This window comes from Ailuropoda melanoleuca, chromosome 12 (assembly GCF_002007445.2).
Source record: "Ailuropoda melanoleuca isolate Jingjing chromosome 12, ASM200744v2, whole genome shotgun sequence".
Classification (NCBI taxonomy): domain Eukaryota; kingdom Metazoa; phylum Chordata; class Mammalia; order Carnivora; family Ursidae; genus Ailuropoda; species Ailuropoda melanoleuca.
In genome coordinates, this window is record NC_048229.1 from 5,822,276 (window position 1) to 5,842,864 (window position 20,589).

The 20,589-nt window shown below is 47.4% G+C and overlaps 1 protein-coding gene across 1 annotated transcript; it reads left to right on the forward strand.

Moving 5' to 3' along the window:
* Positions 1-341: 341 nt before the first annotated feature.
* Positions 342-18,435, forward strand: RILPL2 (Rab interacting lysosomal protein like 2). Its single transcript, XM_002913136.4, has 4 exons — positions 342-1,018; positions 8,925-9,076; positions 14,451-14,564; positions 17,885-18,435. Exons 1-4 carry the CDS (start codon positions 677-679, stop codon positions 17,913-17,915), a joined length of 639 nt encoding a protein of 212 aa, XP_002913182.1. The 5' UTR covers positions 342-676; the 3' UTR covers positions 17,916-18,435.
* Positions 18,436-20,589: the final 2,154 nt, after the last annotated feature.

Consider the following 20,589-nt stretch of genomic DNA (forward strand, 5'->3'; position numbering starts at 1 on the left):
CCGGGAGTTTTGTGCAACCCACGTCTCTTGACTCCCACGCGCAGACACCAATAGCTGTCCTCTGTTTTGCGGCAGGCTTCTGAAAATCCCCCCCCCCATCCAGAGACCCGGATCTTCCTCCACGTAGAATGCAAATTCTATGGCTGAAAAGCTTGAGCATAGGAAGGAAAAAGTTGTGTACTTTTCACCCTCTTCCCCAGACATGCGGTGGAAACTCCGCCTCCGTCTCCGTGGAAACCCGGCAGCGTTGGCGGCTGTCACCAGGGGCGGGGCTCAGGCGGCCGCCCCTCCCCCACCCGGTTTGCAACGCCTCCCAGGAGCAATCGCGGGAGCAATCGCGGTCACCCCTTAACCTCTCCGTTCCTCTTCTCGGCTGTCCTCCCTTTCTGTTGTCTTCTCGTGCCCCAACCACATCCTGGGGGCCGCCTTCCTGCACGGTCCTCAGCGGGGCCGGTGCACCCCGCGTCCGGGCCTGGAAGCCCCGGAGCGCGGCCTTTCTGTCCCGGGCCCACCCCTCGGCTGCGCTGATTGGCCGCTCCTGGGGCATTTCCCCCCCCCCCCCGGCTCCGGGCCCGCAGGGTCTCAACCCGGCGGAAAGTTTTCTGCGCCGGGAGGAAGTTGGTAGTTTGGGGATTCTGAGAAAGCAGCTCCTGTGGCTGCAGGGGCCTGGGTGACCATGGAGGAGCCCCCTTTGCGAGAGGAGGAGGAAGGAGAGGAGGAGGAAGAAGAGGAGGAAGGGGACGAGGCTGGGCCCGAGGGGGCTTTGGGCAAGAGCCCCTTCCAGCTGACCGCCGAGGACGTGTATGACATCTCCTACGTGATGGGCCGCGAGCTGATGGCCCTGGGCAGCGACCCCCGGGTGACACAGCTGCAGTTCAAGATCGTCCGCGTCCTGGAGATGCTGGAGACGCTGGTGAATGAGGGCAACCTGACGGTGGAGGAGCTGAGGATGGAGAGGGACAACCTCAGGAAGGAGGTGGAGGGGCTGCGGACAGAGGGCTCGGCGGCCGGCCGGGAGGTGAGTGCTGGGGGCTGGGCCCTTCGGGAGCAGCCTGGGAGACGTGGGGGGAGAGCGCCCAGTGGCCCCGAGGCCGCTCTCCTCCCTGGAACATCTGAGCCCCTGAAAACAACCACAGCGCCTACCAGTTCCTCAGATTAGAAGCATCCTCCTAGTTAGATTTATCGAGCACTTACTAGGTGCTGGGCCCCGTGCTCAGTTAGTTCTGAATCAGGGCTTCGAGCCTTTTTGACCTGACCTAGCTCAGTGGCTCTCAAGCTTTAGCGTGCAGCGAAACCACCCGGAGTGTCCGTGAAAGCACAGATTGCTGGGCCCTGGCCCCAGAGTTTCTGATTCAGCAGGTCTGGGGTGGGGACCTGAGAACCTGCATTTGTGACAAGAGCCATCGCATTTTGAGAATCTTGACCTAGAAAAAGAAATACATTTTAAGTGAGAGAAATCAGTACTGTGACCACCAAAAGACTCCTAAAAGAATGTTCTGAGCACCTTTATTCAGAATTGTGCCAAGCTGAAACAAGCAACAGAAGAATGGATTTTAAAATTGTGGTATAATCACACAGTGGCGTACTACACAGCAGTGAAAAAGAGCAGAGCACTGATACACACAACTGTGTGCATGACTCTCACAGACGTCACACTAAGGGACAGGAACCAGGCACAGAAGAGCCCACTATATATTTATGGGAAATTCAAGAACAGGCAAAATAATTTGTATTTACAGAAGACAGATTGATGTAACCCCAGGGCAGGGGGAGTTCATAGGGAGCTCATCTGGATGTGATTACAAGCGTGTATACCTATGTTAAAAATCATCAAGGGGCGCCTGTGTGGCTCAGTCCCTTAAACATCGGGCTCTTGGTTTTGGCTCAGGTCATGATCTGAGGGTCGTGGGATCCAGCCCCTGGTCCAGCTCTGCTCTCAGTGGGGCATCTGTTGGAGATTCTCTCCCTTTCCTTCTTCCTCTTCCTCTGCTCCTCCCCCTGCTTGCTCTCTCTCTCTCTCTCAAATAAATAAAATTTAAAACAAAAATCATCAAGGTAGGGGTGCCAGGCTGGCTCAGTCAGAGGAACATGTGACTCTTGATCTGGGGGGAGGGTTGTGAGTTCGAGCCCCACTCAGGAGGTAGAGATTACTTCTGCTATGAGCCTGCTTCTTCCTCTCCCACTCCCTCTGCTTGTGTTCCCTCTCTCTGGCTGTCTCTATCTCTGTTGAATAAATAAAAAAAAAAATAAAATAAAATAAAATAAATTAAATAAAATCTTTAAAACAAAAATCATCAAGGTAGGGGTGCCAGGCTGGCTCAGTCAGAGGAACATGTGACTCTTGATCTGGGGGGAGGGTTGTGAGTTCGAGCCCCACTCAGGAGGTAGAGATTACTTAAATAATTTTTTTAAAGATTTTATTTATTTATTTGACAGAGATAGAGACAGCCAGCGAGAGAGGGAACACAAGCAGGGGGAGTGGGAGAGGAAGAAGCAGGCTCACAGCGGAGGAGCCTGATGTGGGGCTTGATCCCATAACGCCGGGATCACGCCCTGAGCTGAAGGCAGACGCCTAACCGCTGTGCCACCCAGGCGCCCCTAAGAAACAATTCATCTTAACTCACCCTTATTAAATATGATGCACAGTCGTACTTGCTTATTCTTTTTTTTAAGGTTGTATTTATTTGTCAGAGAGAGAATGTGAGCACACAAGTTGGGGGGTGGCAGGCAGAGGGAGAAGCAGGCTCCCCGCTGAGTAAGGAGCCCAATGTGGGACTTGTTCCCAGGACCCTGGGATCATGACCCGAGCCAAAGGCAGATGCTTCATCAACTGAGCTACCCAGGAATCCCTTTACTTGCCTATTCTATTTTTATGAGTTTTTAAATTCTTGTTGCAATTGATTGAATCAATATGAATTACTAATGGGTCTCCAGCCACACTTAAAAAAAAAAAAAAGCTGCTCTAAGTGGACTACCTCATCTAATCCTCTTAGTGTTAGTATATCCATTTTACAGAAATGAAGGCATAGAACAGTTAAGTAATTTGCCAAAGGACTTACTGCAAGTAAGAGGTGAAGGCAAGATTTGAACTCAGAGATGCCAGTCTTTTTTTTTTTTTTTTTAAAGATTTTATTTATTTATTTGACAGAGATAGACACAGCCAGCGAGAGAGGGAACACAAGCAGGGGGAGTAGGAGAGGGAGAAGCAGGCTCATAGCAGAAGAGCCTGATGTGGGGTTCGATCCCATAATGCGGGGATCACGCCCTGAGCGGAAGGCAGACGCTTAACCGCTGTGCCACCCAGGCGCCCCTCAGAGATGCCAGTCTTAACCACCGCACACGGAATACACCACATTTGACCTTATTTATTAGAATGATGTTTGTTGAGTGATTGCACCGTGCTGGACCCTGGGGCCACAGAGGTCAATTAGACGAGGACGCTGCCCTCAGAGCTCCCGTCCAGTGGGAACTGAAGTACAAGATCACAAACTGAGAAGCGTGCCAAGAAAGGACAAGAGGAACAGGGTCGCTGACATTTGCAGGGAAAAAAGAGTGAAGGTTTCTGGTCACGTCCCTGGTACACTTATTTCAGCTACTCGTTCGTCCCAGTGACAACTGTACTTGTAGATACAGTTCTGCTTCAGTGTCCGTCATACGAGATAGTTGAGTATCGTGATTCATAGCCTGGCTTTTGAGACTCAGGAGAAGTTAAGTGACTTGCTCAGGATGGCTCAGCTCACGCTCTGAGCTCATCTCTGCCACCTCCAGCCCCAGAAACGAGATATGGAGGGAGCCCCATCGTGGACCAAGAATAGCGTGCTCTGCACGGGGCCCGGGTGATTTCCTGTGTGGGGCACAGCGGGCCGGCCTTATCAGCCAGCAAATGAGATGGCATTTTCCTCCCAAACTGCAGTCTTAAGAACAGGGGTGGGGAAAAGGGCATAGAGAATGAATTTGTTTAGCGCCACTAGGGAGTTCATAAAAATACACCTTATTATTTTTTTCCGGTTTTTAAAATTTTTTAAATTATTTTTAATTGTGGTAAAGTACACATAAAATTTACCACCCTAACCATTTTTACATGCACACTTAAGTGTCATTAAGTACCTTCACATTGTTGTGCAACCGTCACCCACCATTCTTGCCCGAATTCTTTTCATCTTGCAAAACTGAAACTCTGTCTCCAGTAAACACTAGCTCCCTACTTCCCCTCTCCCTATCTACGTTCTATTTCTAAGAACTTGCCTAATCCAGGCACTTCATATAAATAGAATTGTACAGTATTTGTCCTTTTGTCACTGGCTTATTTCACTTAATGTCTTTAGGGTTCATTCATGTTGTGGCTTGTGTCAGAATTTCTTTACTTTTAGAGGCTGAATCATATTCCGTTGTGTGGCCAGATCACATTTTGTTTATCCGTTCACCTGTTGATGGACACCTGGGTTGCTTCCACCGTTTGGCCAGTGTGGATAATGCTATGAACATGCATTTATAATGCGGTTCCTGGGTGGCTCAAGTCAGTTGAGTATCCAACTCTTGACTCAGGTCATGATCCCGGGTCCTGGCATTAAGGCCCACGTAGGGATCCCCACTCAGTGGGAAGTCTGCTTGGGGATTCTGTCTGTCTGTCTCTCTCTCTCCCTTTGTCCCTCTGCCTGCTTGCACGCACACGCTGTCTTTCTCTCTCTCTCTCAAAAAAAAAATAAATAAATCTTAAAACAAACCAACAAACATGGGGACGCCTGGGTGGCTCAGTCAGTTAAGCATCTGCCTTCGGCTCAGGTCATGATCCCAGCGTCCTAGGATCTAGCCCCGCATCAGGCTCCCTGCTGAGCAGGGAGCCTGCTTCTCTCTCTGCCCTCCTCCCCACTTGTGCACTCTCTCTCTGTCTGAAATGTATAAATAAAATCTTAAAAAAACAAAACATAAATGTATACATATCTTTTCAAGTCCCTGCTTTCAATGCTTTAGGGTATATAATTAGAAGTGAGTTGCTGGATCATAGGATAATTCTATTTTTAATTTTTTTAAGGCTCTGCCATATGGTTTTCCATAGTGACTGCACCATTTTACATCACCATCAGCAGTACCCAAGAATTCCAACTTTCCCACCTCCTTGCCAACATTTGTTCTGTTCTGTTTTGTTTGTTTACAGTAGCCACTCTAATGGGTGTGAGGTATTTGTTTCCTTTCTTTTTCAAGATTTTATTTATTTATTTATTTATTTATTTAGAGAGTGAGCATCAGTGGGTGGAGGGGCAGAAGGAGAGGGAGAGTCCCAACCAGACTCCATGCTGAGCACAGAGCCCAACTGGGGCTCCATCTCATGACCCTGAGATCATGACCCGAACCAAAACCAAGAGTTGGACGCCCAACTGACTGAGCCACTTAGGTGCCCCTTTCCTTACTTTTTAAAAAAAAAAAAATTTTTTTTAACGATTTTTTATTTATTTGAGAGAGAGAGAGGGCGAGAGCATGAAGGGGGGGAGGGGCAGAGGGAGGTAGCAGCACAGGCAGAGAGAGAGGCAGACTCCCCACCGAGCAGGGAGCCCAGTGCAGGCCTCCATCCCAGGACCCTGGGGTTATGACCGGAGCCGAAGGCAGACGCCCAACCAGCTGAGGCACCCAGGTGCCCCTCTTTTTAAAAAAATTTAAGTTCCAAATTCAAAAGGTGCAAAAGCATTTGCCTTAAAAAATCTACCTGTCCCCTTCTCTCCACCCCCAGCCACCCACTTCCTCTCCCTGGAGAAATTTTAAATGATCAGTTTTTTGTGTATCCTTCCAGAGATACTTTATACAAACAGAAGCAGATATGAAAATATTTTTCCATTTTTTTACACAAATAGTATTACAGCATATACCCAGTTCTGCCTTTTGTGTATTTTCACTTAACATAGCATGAAAGTTAAATTTAATCAGGATATAAAGAGCTTCCTCATCTTTTAATGAGGAAAACTTCCATTGTATGGTGTAATCAATTGTCCAGCTGAGGGTTCTTCACTTGAAGTTCTTGGATGCCCAAGGGGATTATTGATTCTAATCCAAGAGGTCTATGTCCTTGCATGGGAAAAAATTGTATTTTCATTTTCATTAACTTCCAACTGAACTGTGTCACTTTCTTCAATTGTGAATGTAGACAACAAACTACAGTAATATTAGCAACACCTGTGACAGTCACCAATGGAAATCATAGATATTTTCATGTCTCATTACAGTGTAGTTCACATCTCAAAAGTTTTATTTTGGTCCAGTATTTCACTGGACCTGGTCTAGCTCACCGTATTTAATAAAGAAGCAGGTATATTAATCATACATTTGTTTTTAGAAGATTTTGACGAGCATATGTCACTTTAGTTGGTCTCCTTATAATTTTGTGCCTTTCATTTTATACATTTTAACACATTGTTTGGAGAAGGACCGTGTGGGCTTTACCTGGCTGCCTGAAGGGTCCATGGCACAAAAAAGGTTAAGATTTTCTGCTGTAACCAGTCTCCTATCAAAAGACGTTTATGTTCCAATCATTTGCTCTTAGCACATGCCATATTGAAAAATCCTAACAAATGCCATTTGGCTCCTGAGGGAGAGTATCTAGAAGAAATGGACACACTGGATCAAAGGGAAGGAGCATCTGAAATTTGGATACTATGTAATGCTAGAGGCCAAGGGGACCCACTCCTCCAGCAATCGGCGCCAGTGCCTGCTTCCCCGCCGCTGCTACAACACAGGGAGCGTTAAACACACTGATCCTTGTCAGTCCCATAGGAGGAACGTGCTATTACTGTTATGTCTTTATGCTGTGCCTTGTTCTCTCCGTCACTTGCAGAACATTCCGGTGTGGAATGTTCAAATTCAAATTTTAGTTTGAAAACTTTGCGAACCTATGGAAGAGTTGCAAGAAAAGCACAATGAATACCTTTCACCGGGATTCAGCTGTTGTCTTCAGTTTTGTGTGTGTGTGTGTAGTACGTCTTAGAAGATATACACCAAAGTATTTATATACACACACAAAACACATATACCTGTATGTATATATGCATATACAAAAACAATATGTATGTGTATTACATATTCACTCCTAGTTTCCCTCAACTATTTGAGCAGACATTATGTTAGTTGCAGGATTGGTAGAAGATGGGTCCTTTACCCTCAAGACTTCAGTGAGTATCTCACGAGACATACTGTTGTGTAGCCACAAGTAAATGATCGAATTCAGAGGGAAAAGGTGATAGAACACAAAGACCGAATATACTACCCCTATTAAAAATTCACAATAATGTCCTTTACAGCATCTTTTCTCTGGTGCAGGACCCAGTCTGGGGTTACACAGTACCTTTGGTCAACACATCTCTTCAGTCGCCTTTAATCTGGAACAGTTCCTCAGCTTTTCCTTGTCTTTCATGACCTTGACATTTTTGAAGATTATGTATCAGTAGGTTTGTAGAATGTCCTTCAATTTGGGTTTGTTCTGAGGTGTCGGGGTGGATTCAGGTGATAACATGTGTAGCAGGAATACGGCTGAAGGGATGCTGTGTCATAGTGCATTGCGTCCGGAGGCACTTGACTCAGTTTGTCATTATGTTGACGTCAGCTTGTATCATTTGGTGAATGTGGTGTCTGCAAGATTTCTGCACTGCATAGGGGCCTTTATTCCCCTTTGAAATTCATAAGCACTTGTGGGAAAATACTTTAAAACTGTGGAACATATTCTGTTCCCCAACAAGCTTTCACCCAAAAGTTTTAGATCCATTCATTAGTCTTCCCTGAATCAATTATTACAAAGTGGGTTTAAAAAATATGATTTTTTTTTCTGGTAAAGATTTTATTTTTACGTAATCTCTACATCCAGCATGAGGCTTGAGCTCACAGCCGCAAGATCAAGAATCTCATGCTGTACGCCTGAGCCGGCCAGGCGCCCCCAAAGGATGGGTGTTCCACTCTCTCATCTTATACACTCATTAATTGGCCTTCTGCTATAAAGTACAGATTCCCCTCTTCCTTCCCTGTTTTAGTCAGAGTTCTCCAGAGAAACAGAACCAATAGGGGATATAGCCATCGATATAATGAGAATAGTTATTTGAGGCATTGGCTAATGCAGTTATGGAGGCCGAGAAGTCTTACAGGCTTCAGTCTGCAAGCTGGAGAACCAGGAAGTCCTGTGAACTGGGGAGGGCGGGAGGGGGGCTGATCGTGTAAGTCCTGGTCTGGAACGAAAAGCCTAAGAACCAGGAGTGGCAAAGTCTGAGGGAAGGAGAGGGAGGATGTCCCACAACAACAGGCGGAGCTCAGAATTTGTCCTCTTTCCACCTTTTGTTCTATTCAGGCCTCAGTGGGTTGGATGGTGCCCACCCAGCCATCAGGGAGGGCCATCTGCTTTCCTCAGGGCATAAGTCCAAATGCTAATGTCTTCCAGAAACACCCCGAAATAATGTTTAACCAGTTATCTGGGCAATCCTTGCCCAGTCAAGGAGACATATAAAATTAACCATCACATCCGCATTAATTAACTAATTTAAACTTTTACATTTTAAGTATAAACTCCTGAATTCTCTTTTTATTCGAAGGGTTATTGTCCATTCGTGTTACTATTCATTTTGATACTCAAATTGTTCTCAGTCTGGCCAGTGAGAGCTCCTTCAGACTGTCATTTTTATATGTCTCTACCCCTTACACCAGGAAAGTTTCCAAGTTCGTCTTGTGGTTTCCCCATTCCAGCCCTGGAATCAGCCATTCCCCAGGGAGCCCTCGTTCTTTCCTTGGAGAATGGTACTTAGAACTTCTGCTTTGCCCTTCACCAAACACTTCCAGCAGCCAGTGTCTCATCTGACAGGGCTCCCGGGAGTAACAAAGCAGAATTTGCCTTTCTGGGGTGGACCGTCCATCCTCACGAGGGAAACCGGATGAGTGACCAACATCTTTTCTTGCAGGTAAACCTGGGACCGGACAAAATGGTGGTTGACCTGACAGATCCCAACCGACCACGCTTCACTCTCCAGGAGCTGAGGGACGTGCTCCAGGAGCGCAACAAGCTCAAGTCCCAGCTGCTGCTGGTGCAGGAGGAGCTGCAGTGCTATAAGAGGTGGGGCTCTGCTGCCCTGGGCGCTCCGAACCGCAGAGCCCCACCCCGCCTGCCGTTCCTAGACAGGCTATGTATCCGTTCCATGCTCACTCAGCCAGTGTATCGGCGACCTGCTCGATGTCAGGCACTATTCCTGGCACCGGGGTATAGCAGTGAACAAAACAGAGAAAGCCCATGCTAGTGTGGGGGGAAGACAGGCAATTGACAAGGAAGTCTGAGATGAACATGCAGGATAATAGTGGTAAGTGCTCTAAAGATTGTAAACCAAGGTGACAGGGGCGCCTGGGTGGCGCAGTCGGTTGGGCATCCGACTCCCAATTTTGGCTCAGGTCATCATCTCAGGGTTGTGGAAGCGAGCCCCGCGTCGGGCTCCTTGCTGGGTGTGGTGCCTGCTTGAGATTCTCTCTCTCCCTCTGCCCCCTCCTCTTTCTCTCTCTCCCTCTCTAAACAAAACAAAACAAGGTAACGTATGACAGCAAAGCGCTGGGAGTGGGGGAGGGGCCTGTTTTACATGGGCCAGTCAGTGAAGACCCTCTGAGATGAATGACAAGAAGCAGCCAACCATGTAAAGCTTGGAAGGGCAAATGTAGAACAACAAGCGCTAAGAGCCCGAGGTGGGAACCACTGTGGCCCATTTAAGACATCTAACATGGTGGAAGTTGGAACCCAGGTAGAGAATGAGAGGTATGCCTTGTGAGTCCCAGGAAGGGGCTCTAATTTTGTTGTACGTGTAATGAGAACTCATTGGAAAGGTTTAATCAAATGACAAGATCTAATTTACTGTTTTATTTATTTGTTTTTATTTTTTGTTTACTTATTTTTTTAAGGAGGTTCCATGCCCAGTGTGGGGCTTGAACTCATGACCCTGAGATCATGAGTCAGAAGCTCTACCAACTGAGCCACCCAGGGTTTTAAAAGATCAAATGCAAGGGGCACCTGGCTGGCTCAGTCGATAAAGCATGCAAGTCTTGATCTCAGGGTTATGAGTTTAAGCCCCACATTGGGTGTGGAACCTACGTAAAAAAAAATGGGGTGCCTGGGTGGTGCAGTTGGTTAGGCATTCGACTCTTGGTTTCGGCCCAGGTCTGATCTCAGAGTCCTGGAATTGAGCCCCAGTGTGGGGCTTTGCGCTCAGCAGGGATTCGGCTTCAGGATTTTCTCTCTCCCACCTCCCCCTGCCCCCGCTCACTCGACACGTTCACTTTCTCTCTCTCTCTTTCTCTCTCTCGCAAATAAATAAATAAATCTTGAAAATAAAATATCAAACAGAACTACTTGATTCTTTGCAAATATACCGAAGTATTTAGGAATAAGGGGGTGAGATTTCTCCAGCTTACTCAGGTGGTTCAGAAAGAAGATAGATGCATGGTTGGTTGGGTAGGTGGGTGGGTGGAAGGAGGGATAGATGGATAGGCAGGCAGGTAGGTAGATAGATACACAGAGAAACAATTTGGGGGGGACTCTGGGTAACAAGTATATGGGAATTCCTCATACCAATCTTACAATATTTATGTAAATTTGAAATTATATAAAAATTAAAAGCTGAAAAAGATCACAATAGGGGCACCTGTCTGGCTTAGTCAGTGGAGCGTGTGACTCTTGATCTCAGGGTCATGAGTTCAAGCTCCATGTTGGGGGTAGAGATAACTGAAAAATAAAATCCTAAAAAAAAATCATGGGGCTTGATAGGTTAAGGGTCTACCTTCAGCTCAGTTCGTGATCCCGAGGTCCTGGGATCGAGCCCCACATCAGGCTCCCTGCTCAGTGGGGAGTCTGCTTCTCCTTCTCCCTCCGCCTCTCCCCCTGCTTGTGCTCTCTTTGTCTCTGTCTCTCAAATGAATAAATAAAATCTTATAATTAATTAAACATAATCACAATAACGTGTAGGGAAAAGGTTGTAGGACAAGCAAGAGAGGAAGTAAGAAGCTGTTGGCCTGTCGGGTTTGGACTTTGCTGTATCCATCTGCCTCCTGTTTCCCAAAATGTTTTCTTTCATGTAAGTGCTTCTTGAAAAGGGGGCTCTGTGGTCGAATAATTATGGGAAACCGTTGAGTTAAACAAAGCAGATTCCCTTAGAGACAGAAAGAAAGCCCAAGAGCATAAAAACGCAGCGCCGGCTTTTATTTATCAAAGCGTACTGCACGCCAGGCACTCTGCTAAGTGTATGCCAGGCATCATTTCAGGTAGTGCTCGCAGCAAGGTGAGCTAAGGTAATGTTATCTCCAGGGTGTTCTAAGGTTCACGCAGGTCAGGTACCTGCTTGAAGTCCCTTAGCTGGTGGTGACGGTGAGATGTGACCTCAGGCAACCTGATAGCAGAGCCTGTGCCTTTGTTATCCTGCCACATTTGGACTCTGAATGTTTAGAAGTAAGAAATACACTGACTCAGGGGTGCCTGGGGGGCTCAGTCGGTCAAGCATCTGCCTTTAGCTCAGGTCATGATCCTGGGATCCTGGGATTCAGCCCTAGATCCTGGGATTGAGCACCAGGTCTGGCTCCCTGCTCAGCAGGGAGTCTGCTTCTCCCTCTCCCTCTGCCCCTTCCCCCAACTCGTGTGCTCTCTCTGTCTCTCAAATAAATAAATAAAATCCTTAAAAAAAATAAATTCATTCAATGTAGAATCATTAAAGGAGACACAGTACAGTAAAAATGTTCTACCAAGCCAAATCCAAAAGGGCTGAGTTCTGCCAACAGGAATTTAATTGTCTTCCTTCTGCTGAGGTTGGAACCATGTTAATGGAAGGACCTGTCTTCCTCTCATTTAATAAGTACTTCAGACACAGGTAGTTAAAAACAGGAACGGCTGAACTGCTGGGGCTTAAGCAGCTTGTTAGCGAATAGAGCCACACGCTTTATTTCCAGTTTTGAATTCCCAGAGAGCGGCAGGTACCAGACTTCCCATCTGGTACAGGCCAGTTGATGGCAGGATTCTGTTGATGCACTTGGGTCCTGTATTCTAGAGAAACCAGCATGTCAGCTGAGGTATTCTCCTAGCAACTGCACCAGTTTTGAGGTCCAAGATGATACCAATGATTGTTTTTCACTGAGGCAGATGTGGTAGGCTGCTTCCAAAGGTGGATTTTTCCCATCCTGCATGCCTTCTGCACTGAGCCTTTTCCACCCTTCCAGAGGTAGGGTCTGTTTTCCTTCTCCTTGAGTCTGGGCAGCCCAGTGACTTGCTTTGACTGATGGAGCGTGGTGGAACCGATGCTGTTTGGCTTCTGAGGTTAGGGGAGGCCTGTTGCAGCTTCTGTTCTTGTCTTCGTGGAATTTTTTGTCCTCGAGGAGTGCTTGAGTCCACAGTCCTGTGAGGAAGCTCAAGGGAGTACCATGGAGAAGTCACACAAAGAACAGAGGTGCCCCAGCTGACAGCCCCAGCTGTGCCCAGCCCCCAGGTGACCCACCAAGCTAGCCATAAGAAATGGAGCCATCGTGAGAAATCATAAATCTTCATTGTTTTAAATCATTATGGTTTAGGGTGTTATGTAACAATAGATCGTGGAAAAGGGGGGTATTAATAATAAATTAATGATGTATTAATACTATAACAAATATGTAAATGATAATATTAAATAATAAGAGCTCATTCCTTGCAAAGGAGAGAGAAGGATGAATCCCACTCTCTCTCACTCATATGTCAAGAGGTGTGTTAGTCTGCCAGGCTGCCGAAACAAAATACCATAGAATGGGTGATTCAAACAATAGACATTTTTTTCTCACAATTCTGGAGGCTAGAAGCCCAAGATCAGGGTGCCAGCGTGGTTGGTTCTAACTCTTCCTGGCTTCTTCACATGGCAGAGAGAGGAAGCCCTCAGACGTCTCCTCTTCCAAGGGCTCTAATCCAACCATGGGAGCCCCACCTTCTTGACCTCATCTAAACTTAATTGTCTCCCAAAAGCCCCATCTCTGAATATCATTACATTGGGGCTTAGGGATTCAACATATGAATTCTGGGGGACACAATCCAATCTGCAGGAAGGGGAAAACACCATAGGTATAAATTAACCAGCAGGTGCCACAGCAAAATACCTAAGTGGAGATAACAAGCAATGTACGAAGCATTTCATACATTGAAACATTGCGCTGTGGTCAGACTACTTTTGCTTGCAAGGGACAGAAATCCAATTCAAGCTAGCTTAAGTACTAAAGGGAATTTATTAACCCACATAGCTGGGAAGGATCTTGGGACTGCTTTCAGAAATAAAGAAAAAACTGCAGTTAAAGCCTCAGGCTTGGAGGAGCCAGAGACTTGGTACCTCTTTCTTTCCTCCTTGCTTCTCTTTGTTGGCCTCATTGTCTTGTGTTGTAGACACACCTCCTAGGAATCTTAGGAAACGTGGCTGCTGGCAATCCCAGCTGAACACATGAGAGAGAACAGCTTTCTTCCAGCTTCGGTGCATCAAGTCCAGGGAAATACTCTGGTCCTCTTTAAGTCAACTAACTTCAATATCTCACCAATCAATATCAATTTAACTCCTATCACCATCTGACTTACTATATCTTTTATTTTACTTAATTTATTTGTTTTTTTTTTAAAGATTTTATTTATCTATTGGAGAGAGAGCGAGCTAGAGAGCCCAAGCGGTGGGGAGGGGCAGAGGGAGAAGCAGAAGCAAGCTCCTCACTCAGCAGGGAGCCCAGGGTGGGGCTTGATCTCAGGACCCCGAAATTATGACCTGAGCCGAAGGCAGACGCTTCACCGACTGAGCCACCCAGGTACCCCCAATTTATTTGTTTATTTACTGCTTCTTTCCCCAATGGAAAAACATAAATTACACGATAGAAGATAATTTTGTCTGTTTTGTTCACTGCTTTAGTGTCAGGTGCTATGTATTGTGTCAGTCACTCAATCCTGGGAGGCAGCTACTCTTCTCGTCCTCATTTTTTTTTAAAGATTTTATTTATGTATTTGTCAGAACACGAGCACGGGGAGCAGCAGGCAGAGGGAGACACGGGCTCCCCGCCGAGCTGGGAGCCTGACATGGGGCTTGATCACAGGACGCTGGGATCATGACCTGAGCTGAAGGCAGCTGCTTCACTGACCGAGCCACCCAGGCATCCCTCTTACTATCCTCATTTTACTGATGAGAAAATTAAGGCTTAAGTTGGGGAATTGATATGTGGTCCTATTCCTAGAAAGTGGAGAAGCTTGAAGTACAAGCCAATGCAGTTAGACAAGAGAAAGAAAGAGGTATCAACATTGGAAAGGTGGGGGGAAGATTCTCCTTATTAGAAGCGGAATCTCTCTGACTCTAGCTTTCAGTGATAATATTACTAATATAATAATAATTATTATTAAGACCCTTCACCTTCAGAGCTGCACAGACAGAAGGTCTGCGATAAAACAACCCATTTATTTGTCCCTCTTTCCACAGTGGTCTGATTACACCAAGAGAAGGGCCAGGAGGAAGAAGAGAAAAAGATACCCTTGTTGCCAGGACCAGCAAGGCCAGCAGTAACAAGGAGGAGAAGACAATCATAAGGAAGCTGTAAGTTACTTGCTGCCCATTGCCACTAAATCATTGCTGAAGCACGGAGTGGAGGCCCGAGGATGCTGGCCAGCTACCCAGGGTGGGGATGTCCTGGTTGGTGCGGCTAACAGCTGATAGGAAAATTCGGGGCTGGGCAATCAGGAGATCTGTTAGGCGGTAGTCTAAGCACTTGACATATATTAATTCATTGACTCTTCACAGTGACCCTGTGAGGTAGGAGCTGCCATCAACTCCATTCTCCAGGTGGTTACTGAGAGGCGAAGTAATTTGCCTGAGGTCACCCAGATAGTAAATAGTAAAGTCAGGATTTGAACCCAAGGAGGTCTAGATTCTACACTACTCTCTCCCTATGATAGAATAGTACTACAACAACAAGAAAAACAACAATAATTATTAGAGTCTTAAGGGGGATTCATGGGGTACCTGGCTGGCTCAGTTGGAGGAACATGTGACTCTTGATCTTGGGGTCATGTGTGGAAGGGCAGGGGTGGCTGATTCATTATCTCTCTTATCTCCAACTTTTTTTTTTTTAAGATTTTATTTATTTATTTGAGAGAGAGAGAGAAAGAGCACAAACAGGGAGAAGGGCAGAGGGAGAAGCAAACTACCTGCTGAGCGGGGAGCCCAAAGCGGGGCTCGATCCCAGGGCCCTGGGATCATGACCCGAGCTGAAGGCAGACGCTTAACTGACTGAGGGACTGAGCCCATCTCACTTCCAACTTTAGAGGACCCTGTGTCTCCCATTGTTGGGACACATTTCCTTTGAATACTCCCATAGTGTTTATGCTCCCTCGTTAATCCCTTATTTCTTCGGTGCTAGGCCTCAAACCATAGAATGTGGGGTACTTGTTTAAAATTCAGATTCTCAGGCGTCAAGTCTAGGATGAAGCCTAGAAATCTGTATTTCTGATGAACTCCCCAGGCAACTCTGGTGTGGAGAACCCCCGAACCACACTCTGAAAGGTGCCAGGGGTAGAGAAGCACCCCAGCATGGCAGCTGGGCTGAGGGAGCTATGAGGGGGGGTCAGCAGAGGGACACAGCAACCAGTAAGACCAGGCCTGGTGGGGAGGCCACCAGGGCATCAATACGCCCCCCTCCCCACCTTCCCAGCTCCTGCCCGAGCCTCCCCTTGGCTGAGCGCAGCCTGAAGCTAGACAACAGGGAAAAAGGTTGTTGCTGTCACGCACAGAGATTGGCCTCCTGGAGCAGAGCGGGGATGAGATGACTCTGGGGGCAAGCAGCCCACAGAATATGTGCATACATAGTTTGGTTAAGTATTGCCAGACTTTCTGGAATGCCTGCATGAAAACTGCTTTGTCAGACAAGACCACCTGAAACCAAAATAATTCATCCCTTCAGCATATGTTTACTGGGGGCCTGCCATGTGCCAGGTGTTGTTTTAGGTCCTGGGGATGCAGTGGACAAGACAAGCCCCTGCCTTCATGCTGCTTCTGTTCCAGCAGGGGAGTCAGAGTGAGCCGGTAAGGAAGTGTATTGACAGGACCATTTCAGATATCCATTAAATAGGCTGCTGAGAGCAAAGTTGATGGGGGCGACTTCAGATTTGGGGAGTCCTGGAAGGCTTCTATAAGGAGGTGACATTCAGGCTGGGTCCTGAAAGACCATAAAGACATGAGGAAGAGCATTTCTGGCAGAGGGAACAGCAGGTATAAAGGCCTGAGGCAGGAGAGAAGCACGGAGAATGGAATGAGGCCCGAGGTCAGTCAGGGCAGGGGGCAGGGGTGACTCGACTAGTATTTACATGGAAAAGCTCACTCTGGCTGCTTTGTGGAGAAGGTGTGGGGGGACAGACTCAAAGCAGGGCCTGGGGGAGTGTTTCTTTCCTAAGGAAGGTTCTCCTGAGTTACGGAAATGAAGGAAAGAGCATCTCCAAGCCACACCGTCTGTCACCTCTGAAGAGATTTGTTAGCACTTCTATTGGCTGGGCAGGAGATGTAAACTCCTGGTGTATTTGTGCCTCTCGGAGGAGAGTTCCTCGGGCCCCTTAGAGTTTGAGTCTGATATGGCAAAAATAAATGTTTGTTCTGTGGATGAGACAGCCTGAGGTCATGTGTCTAATGAGCATGAGGCCACAATTTCATGGTCAGACAAGCTCATTAAGCCAATAGAATGAATGAATGAATGAATGAATGAATGAATGAATGAATGAATGACTTTCTGAAGAAGTAGGTCATGCTAAGAAGGACTTTGGTCTTTATCCTGAGGCGGTGGGAAGCCACGAGGGGTGTAAGCTGAGGAATGACTTAGCTCTGTAGAGTGACGCGGTTGTTCTGGCTGCCGTGTGAGTGGATTGTAGGGGGTGGTGGGAAGGCTGTTGTGCTCATCATGGTGACTTGGACTGAGGGGGGGAGGGGAGGAGATGGGGAGTGTTGGGATTAGGAACATATTTGGGGCATGATGACTAAAATATAGCAGATGGGGGGGGAGGAGCTGAGAAAACTCCCGGGTTCCTGGCATGAATGACAAGGTGGGGGATGATGTCACTTCCTGAGACAGGTTGCTGGCGGGGAGGGGGGGTATGTACAGGTTCAGGGGAGGGTGGCTGAGCCCTAAGGCCTGTGTCCAAACACCAGTGCAGGGCCCACCCCAGCCACTGCGAGCAGAGCTGTTAACAGTGCTGAGGCGGTGGGTTCGTCTTTGACAAGAAGCACCAGCCCATATTCCTGGTCACTGGCTTTCCACCCCACCAGCCAGCTCTGGGTCTTTCTCCTGGCTGCAACTAGCAGTGAGATTGAACGTTGTGATCAACCCCAGATAGCTTTCTTCCTTTTCAAAACTTTGCATATGAGGGGGAAAACACTGAACGTTTGGTATTCATGTCTTAGGGCATACCTAGGTTTTATCTAAGAATTTACATGCCAATCTTTATTCATTGCAAAGATCCATTTTATAATTGTAAGTAACATGATGCTTCCTCCACAATAAAACCTCCTGAAATTAAAAAACAAAAACGTTCGAACACCATTTTTCCACATAGCACAGTGCGTAAGGAGCTCCGGGTCCAACTGCTGGTTCTGCAACTTCCTGTGTGACCTTGGGCCTGTTACTGAACCTTGCAGGACCTCAGGTTGCTAATCTATAAAATAGGGATCTCAAGGGCACTTCCCTCATCGAGGTGTTTCGAGTGTAAAATGAGCTGATAGATGGAAAGCCCCTGAACAGTGCCTGCCCCCACTGAGCCCTGAGCAAATGTTCGAGTCAATGGCCTGCAGGAACCTCTCACAGATTCTGCAGGCTTCTGCACCCCTTGCTTTGTTCTGTCTGTGCCCTCTGACCCTCCTCTTTCTATATCCAGGTTCTCTTTCCGTTCAGGGAAGCAGATATAGATCAAAAGCCACGACTAAGACAGCGGTTCTCGGACTCAGGAAGGCAGTGCACCGTGACTTCCAAACTCATCTCTCAGTGCCACGTATACTCACTGTACTTGCTCATGTGTCTCCCCTGAAAGCCACCAAGGAGGAAGGAGGTGAGGCTCTCTCATTATCATTTTTTCCCGGGCCACAGAACTGGACACCCCTAAAGGCCTGGCCAGAGCCGGGGAAGCGGCACAAAGGAATCAAGAAAGCAGAAGGAAAGCAAAACAAGGCCCATTTCCTGCTTCACGTCAGCCACCCGGAGGGGCCTCCAGTACGCAGATGTGCGTTCTGCTTGTCTGGTCTCACAGATGACCTGGGTCTCTACCAGCGAAATTCATGAGCTCAAAGGGAGAGGGGAGGAGAGAATGCAGGAAAAAACGGTATTGACATTCCAGTGATGATTTCACAGAGATTTAGTGAACATTTGATTTTGCTAACGTGACTTTCTTTACATGATTTTGTATTAAAGTGAAATGACTTTTATACTTTCTCTGAGAGTTTTAGAGTGGTCTCTTGAGTTATGCGACCTTGTATAAGGTGCTTTAACCTTTCAGAGTCTCGGTTCCCAAATCTGTCAGCTGTACGTATGTATGTATGCGTATTTATATGGCGGTGTGTATGTAGTGCATATATATTTCAGCAACTCTAAGTGTCGCGCCAGTATTTTGTGTGTTGCGATGAGAGGAAAAAAATGCTGCAAATTATTATTATTATTATTATTTTTAAAGATTTTATTTATTTATTTGACAGAGATAGAGACAGCCAGTGAGAGAGGGAACACAAGCAGGGGGAGTGGGAGAGGAAGAAGCAGGCTTATAGCAGAGGAGCCCGATGTGGGGCTCGATCCCATAACGCCGGGATCACGCCCTGAGCCGAAGGCAGACGCCTAACCGCTGTGCCACCCAGGCGCCCCAAATTATTATTATTATTATTTTTTTTTTATTTACTTATTTGACAGAGAGAGAGACAGCCAGCGAGAGAGGGAACACAACCAGGGGGAGTGGGAGAGGAAGAAGCAGGCTCCCAGCAGAGGAGCCCGACGTGGGGCTCGATCCCATAACGCCGGGATCACGCCCTGAGCCGAAGGCAGACACCTAACCACTGCGCCACCCAGGCGCCCCTCAAATTATTATTTTTTTTAAAGATTTTATTTATTTGACAGAGAGAGAGCAAGCACAAGCAGGGGGAGCCGCAGAGGGAAAGCGAGAAGCAGGCTCCCCACTGAGAAGGGAGCCTGACATGGAGCTCGATCCCAGGACCCTGAGATCATGACCTGAGCCAAAGGCAGATGCTTAACCGACTTAGCCAGCCAGGCGCCCCTTATTATTATTTTTTAAAGATTTATTTATTTATTTATATGAGAGAGAGAGAGCACTGCAGGGGGAGGGGCAGAGGGAGAGAGAGAGAATCTCAAGCAGACTTCCCACTGAGCATGGAGCCTGATGCAGGCCTCGATCCCATGACCCTGAGATCATGACCTGAACCGCAATCAAGAGTCAGGTGCTTAACTGACTGAGCCACCCAGGTGCCCCCAAATAACCAAAGCATCTTGAGAGAGAAGAACAAAGCTGGAGCTATTACAATCCTAGATTTTAAGATATACCATCAAGCTATAGTAATCAAAACAGTCTGGTACTGGCACAAAAATAGACACACAGATCAACAGAACAGAAGAGAGAGCCCAGAAATAAACCCACACTTATATGGTTAATTGACCTACGACAAAGGAGGCAAGAACAGACAATGGGAAAAAGACAGTCTTTTCAACAAACGGTGCTAGAAAAACGGGACAAATTATAATGTCAAGATGCTATTGATTTTAAGACTCATCCTGATTTCAAAGATGTTAAAATGAAGGGGGGAATGTATTTAGGATTCAATGAAATACAGTCCATAGGGAACAGATGGCTGAGCTTTGCAAAGAAACTGATGGGCCTGCTGACATGACACATCCTGTGAGCCAGCCGTGCTAGTGACTGACCTTGGCTTACGGAATGTTCTGCCTGCTGCACGGATTACCTCCTTTATTCCTGGAACTCAGGGAGGTGGGGACCAGCACTAACCTGCCAGTTTACAGATTTGGAAAGTGAAACTCCAAAAGATGAAAGTAACCTACACGAGGTCACAGAGCTAGGAAGTGGTTGCCCAAGATGCACGTGCGGGCCGGATTCTAAGGCCTGGGCTCCTCCCCCGCAACATGCCACGTGCCCCTCTTCTCCAAAGAGCACTAATGTTAGTAATGCGTGTCTTGCCTGCACCACTTGGAGGACCTTCTGCCTACTGCCTCAGTGTACCTCTGCAGGATGGTGACGTCATTCCCGTGGTACACCCAAGGGGACAGCACAGCGGAGCTGAGGGATTCGTCCAGACCTGAACGCAGAGGTAAACTCCACAACCCAGGCTTCACCCACTCTGCCTCCCGAGAAACACTAGCCCCGCTGATGCCGGTCCTGAATGCCATCTTGGCAGAGCCTTCGATCAGGGGCTCCTGATTTCTGACCCCAGATGACACTGCCATCCTCACGGGGTGCTCCCCTCTTCACAGGGGGAGGGAGGAGAAAGGTTTCTGTACCCTGGAGGTGAGAGCCAGCTGGGAAAACAGATCTATGCACCCTTGCACCCTGCCTTCAGAACCCCCACACAC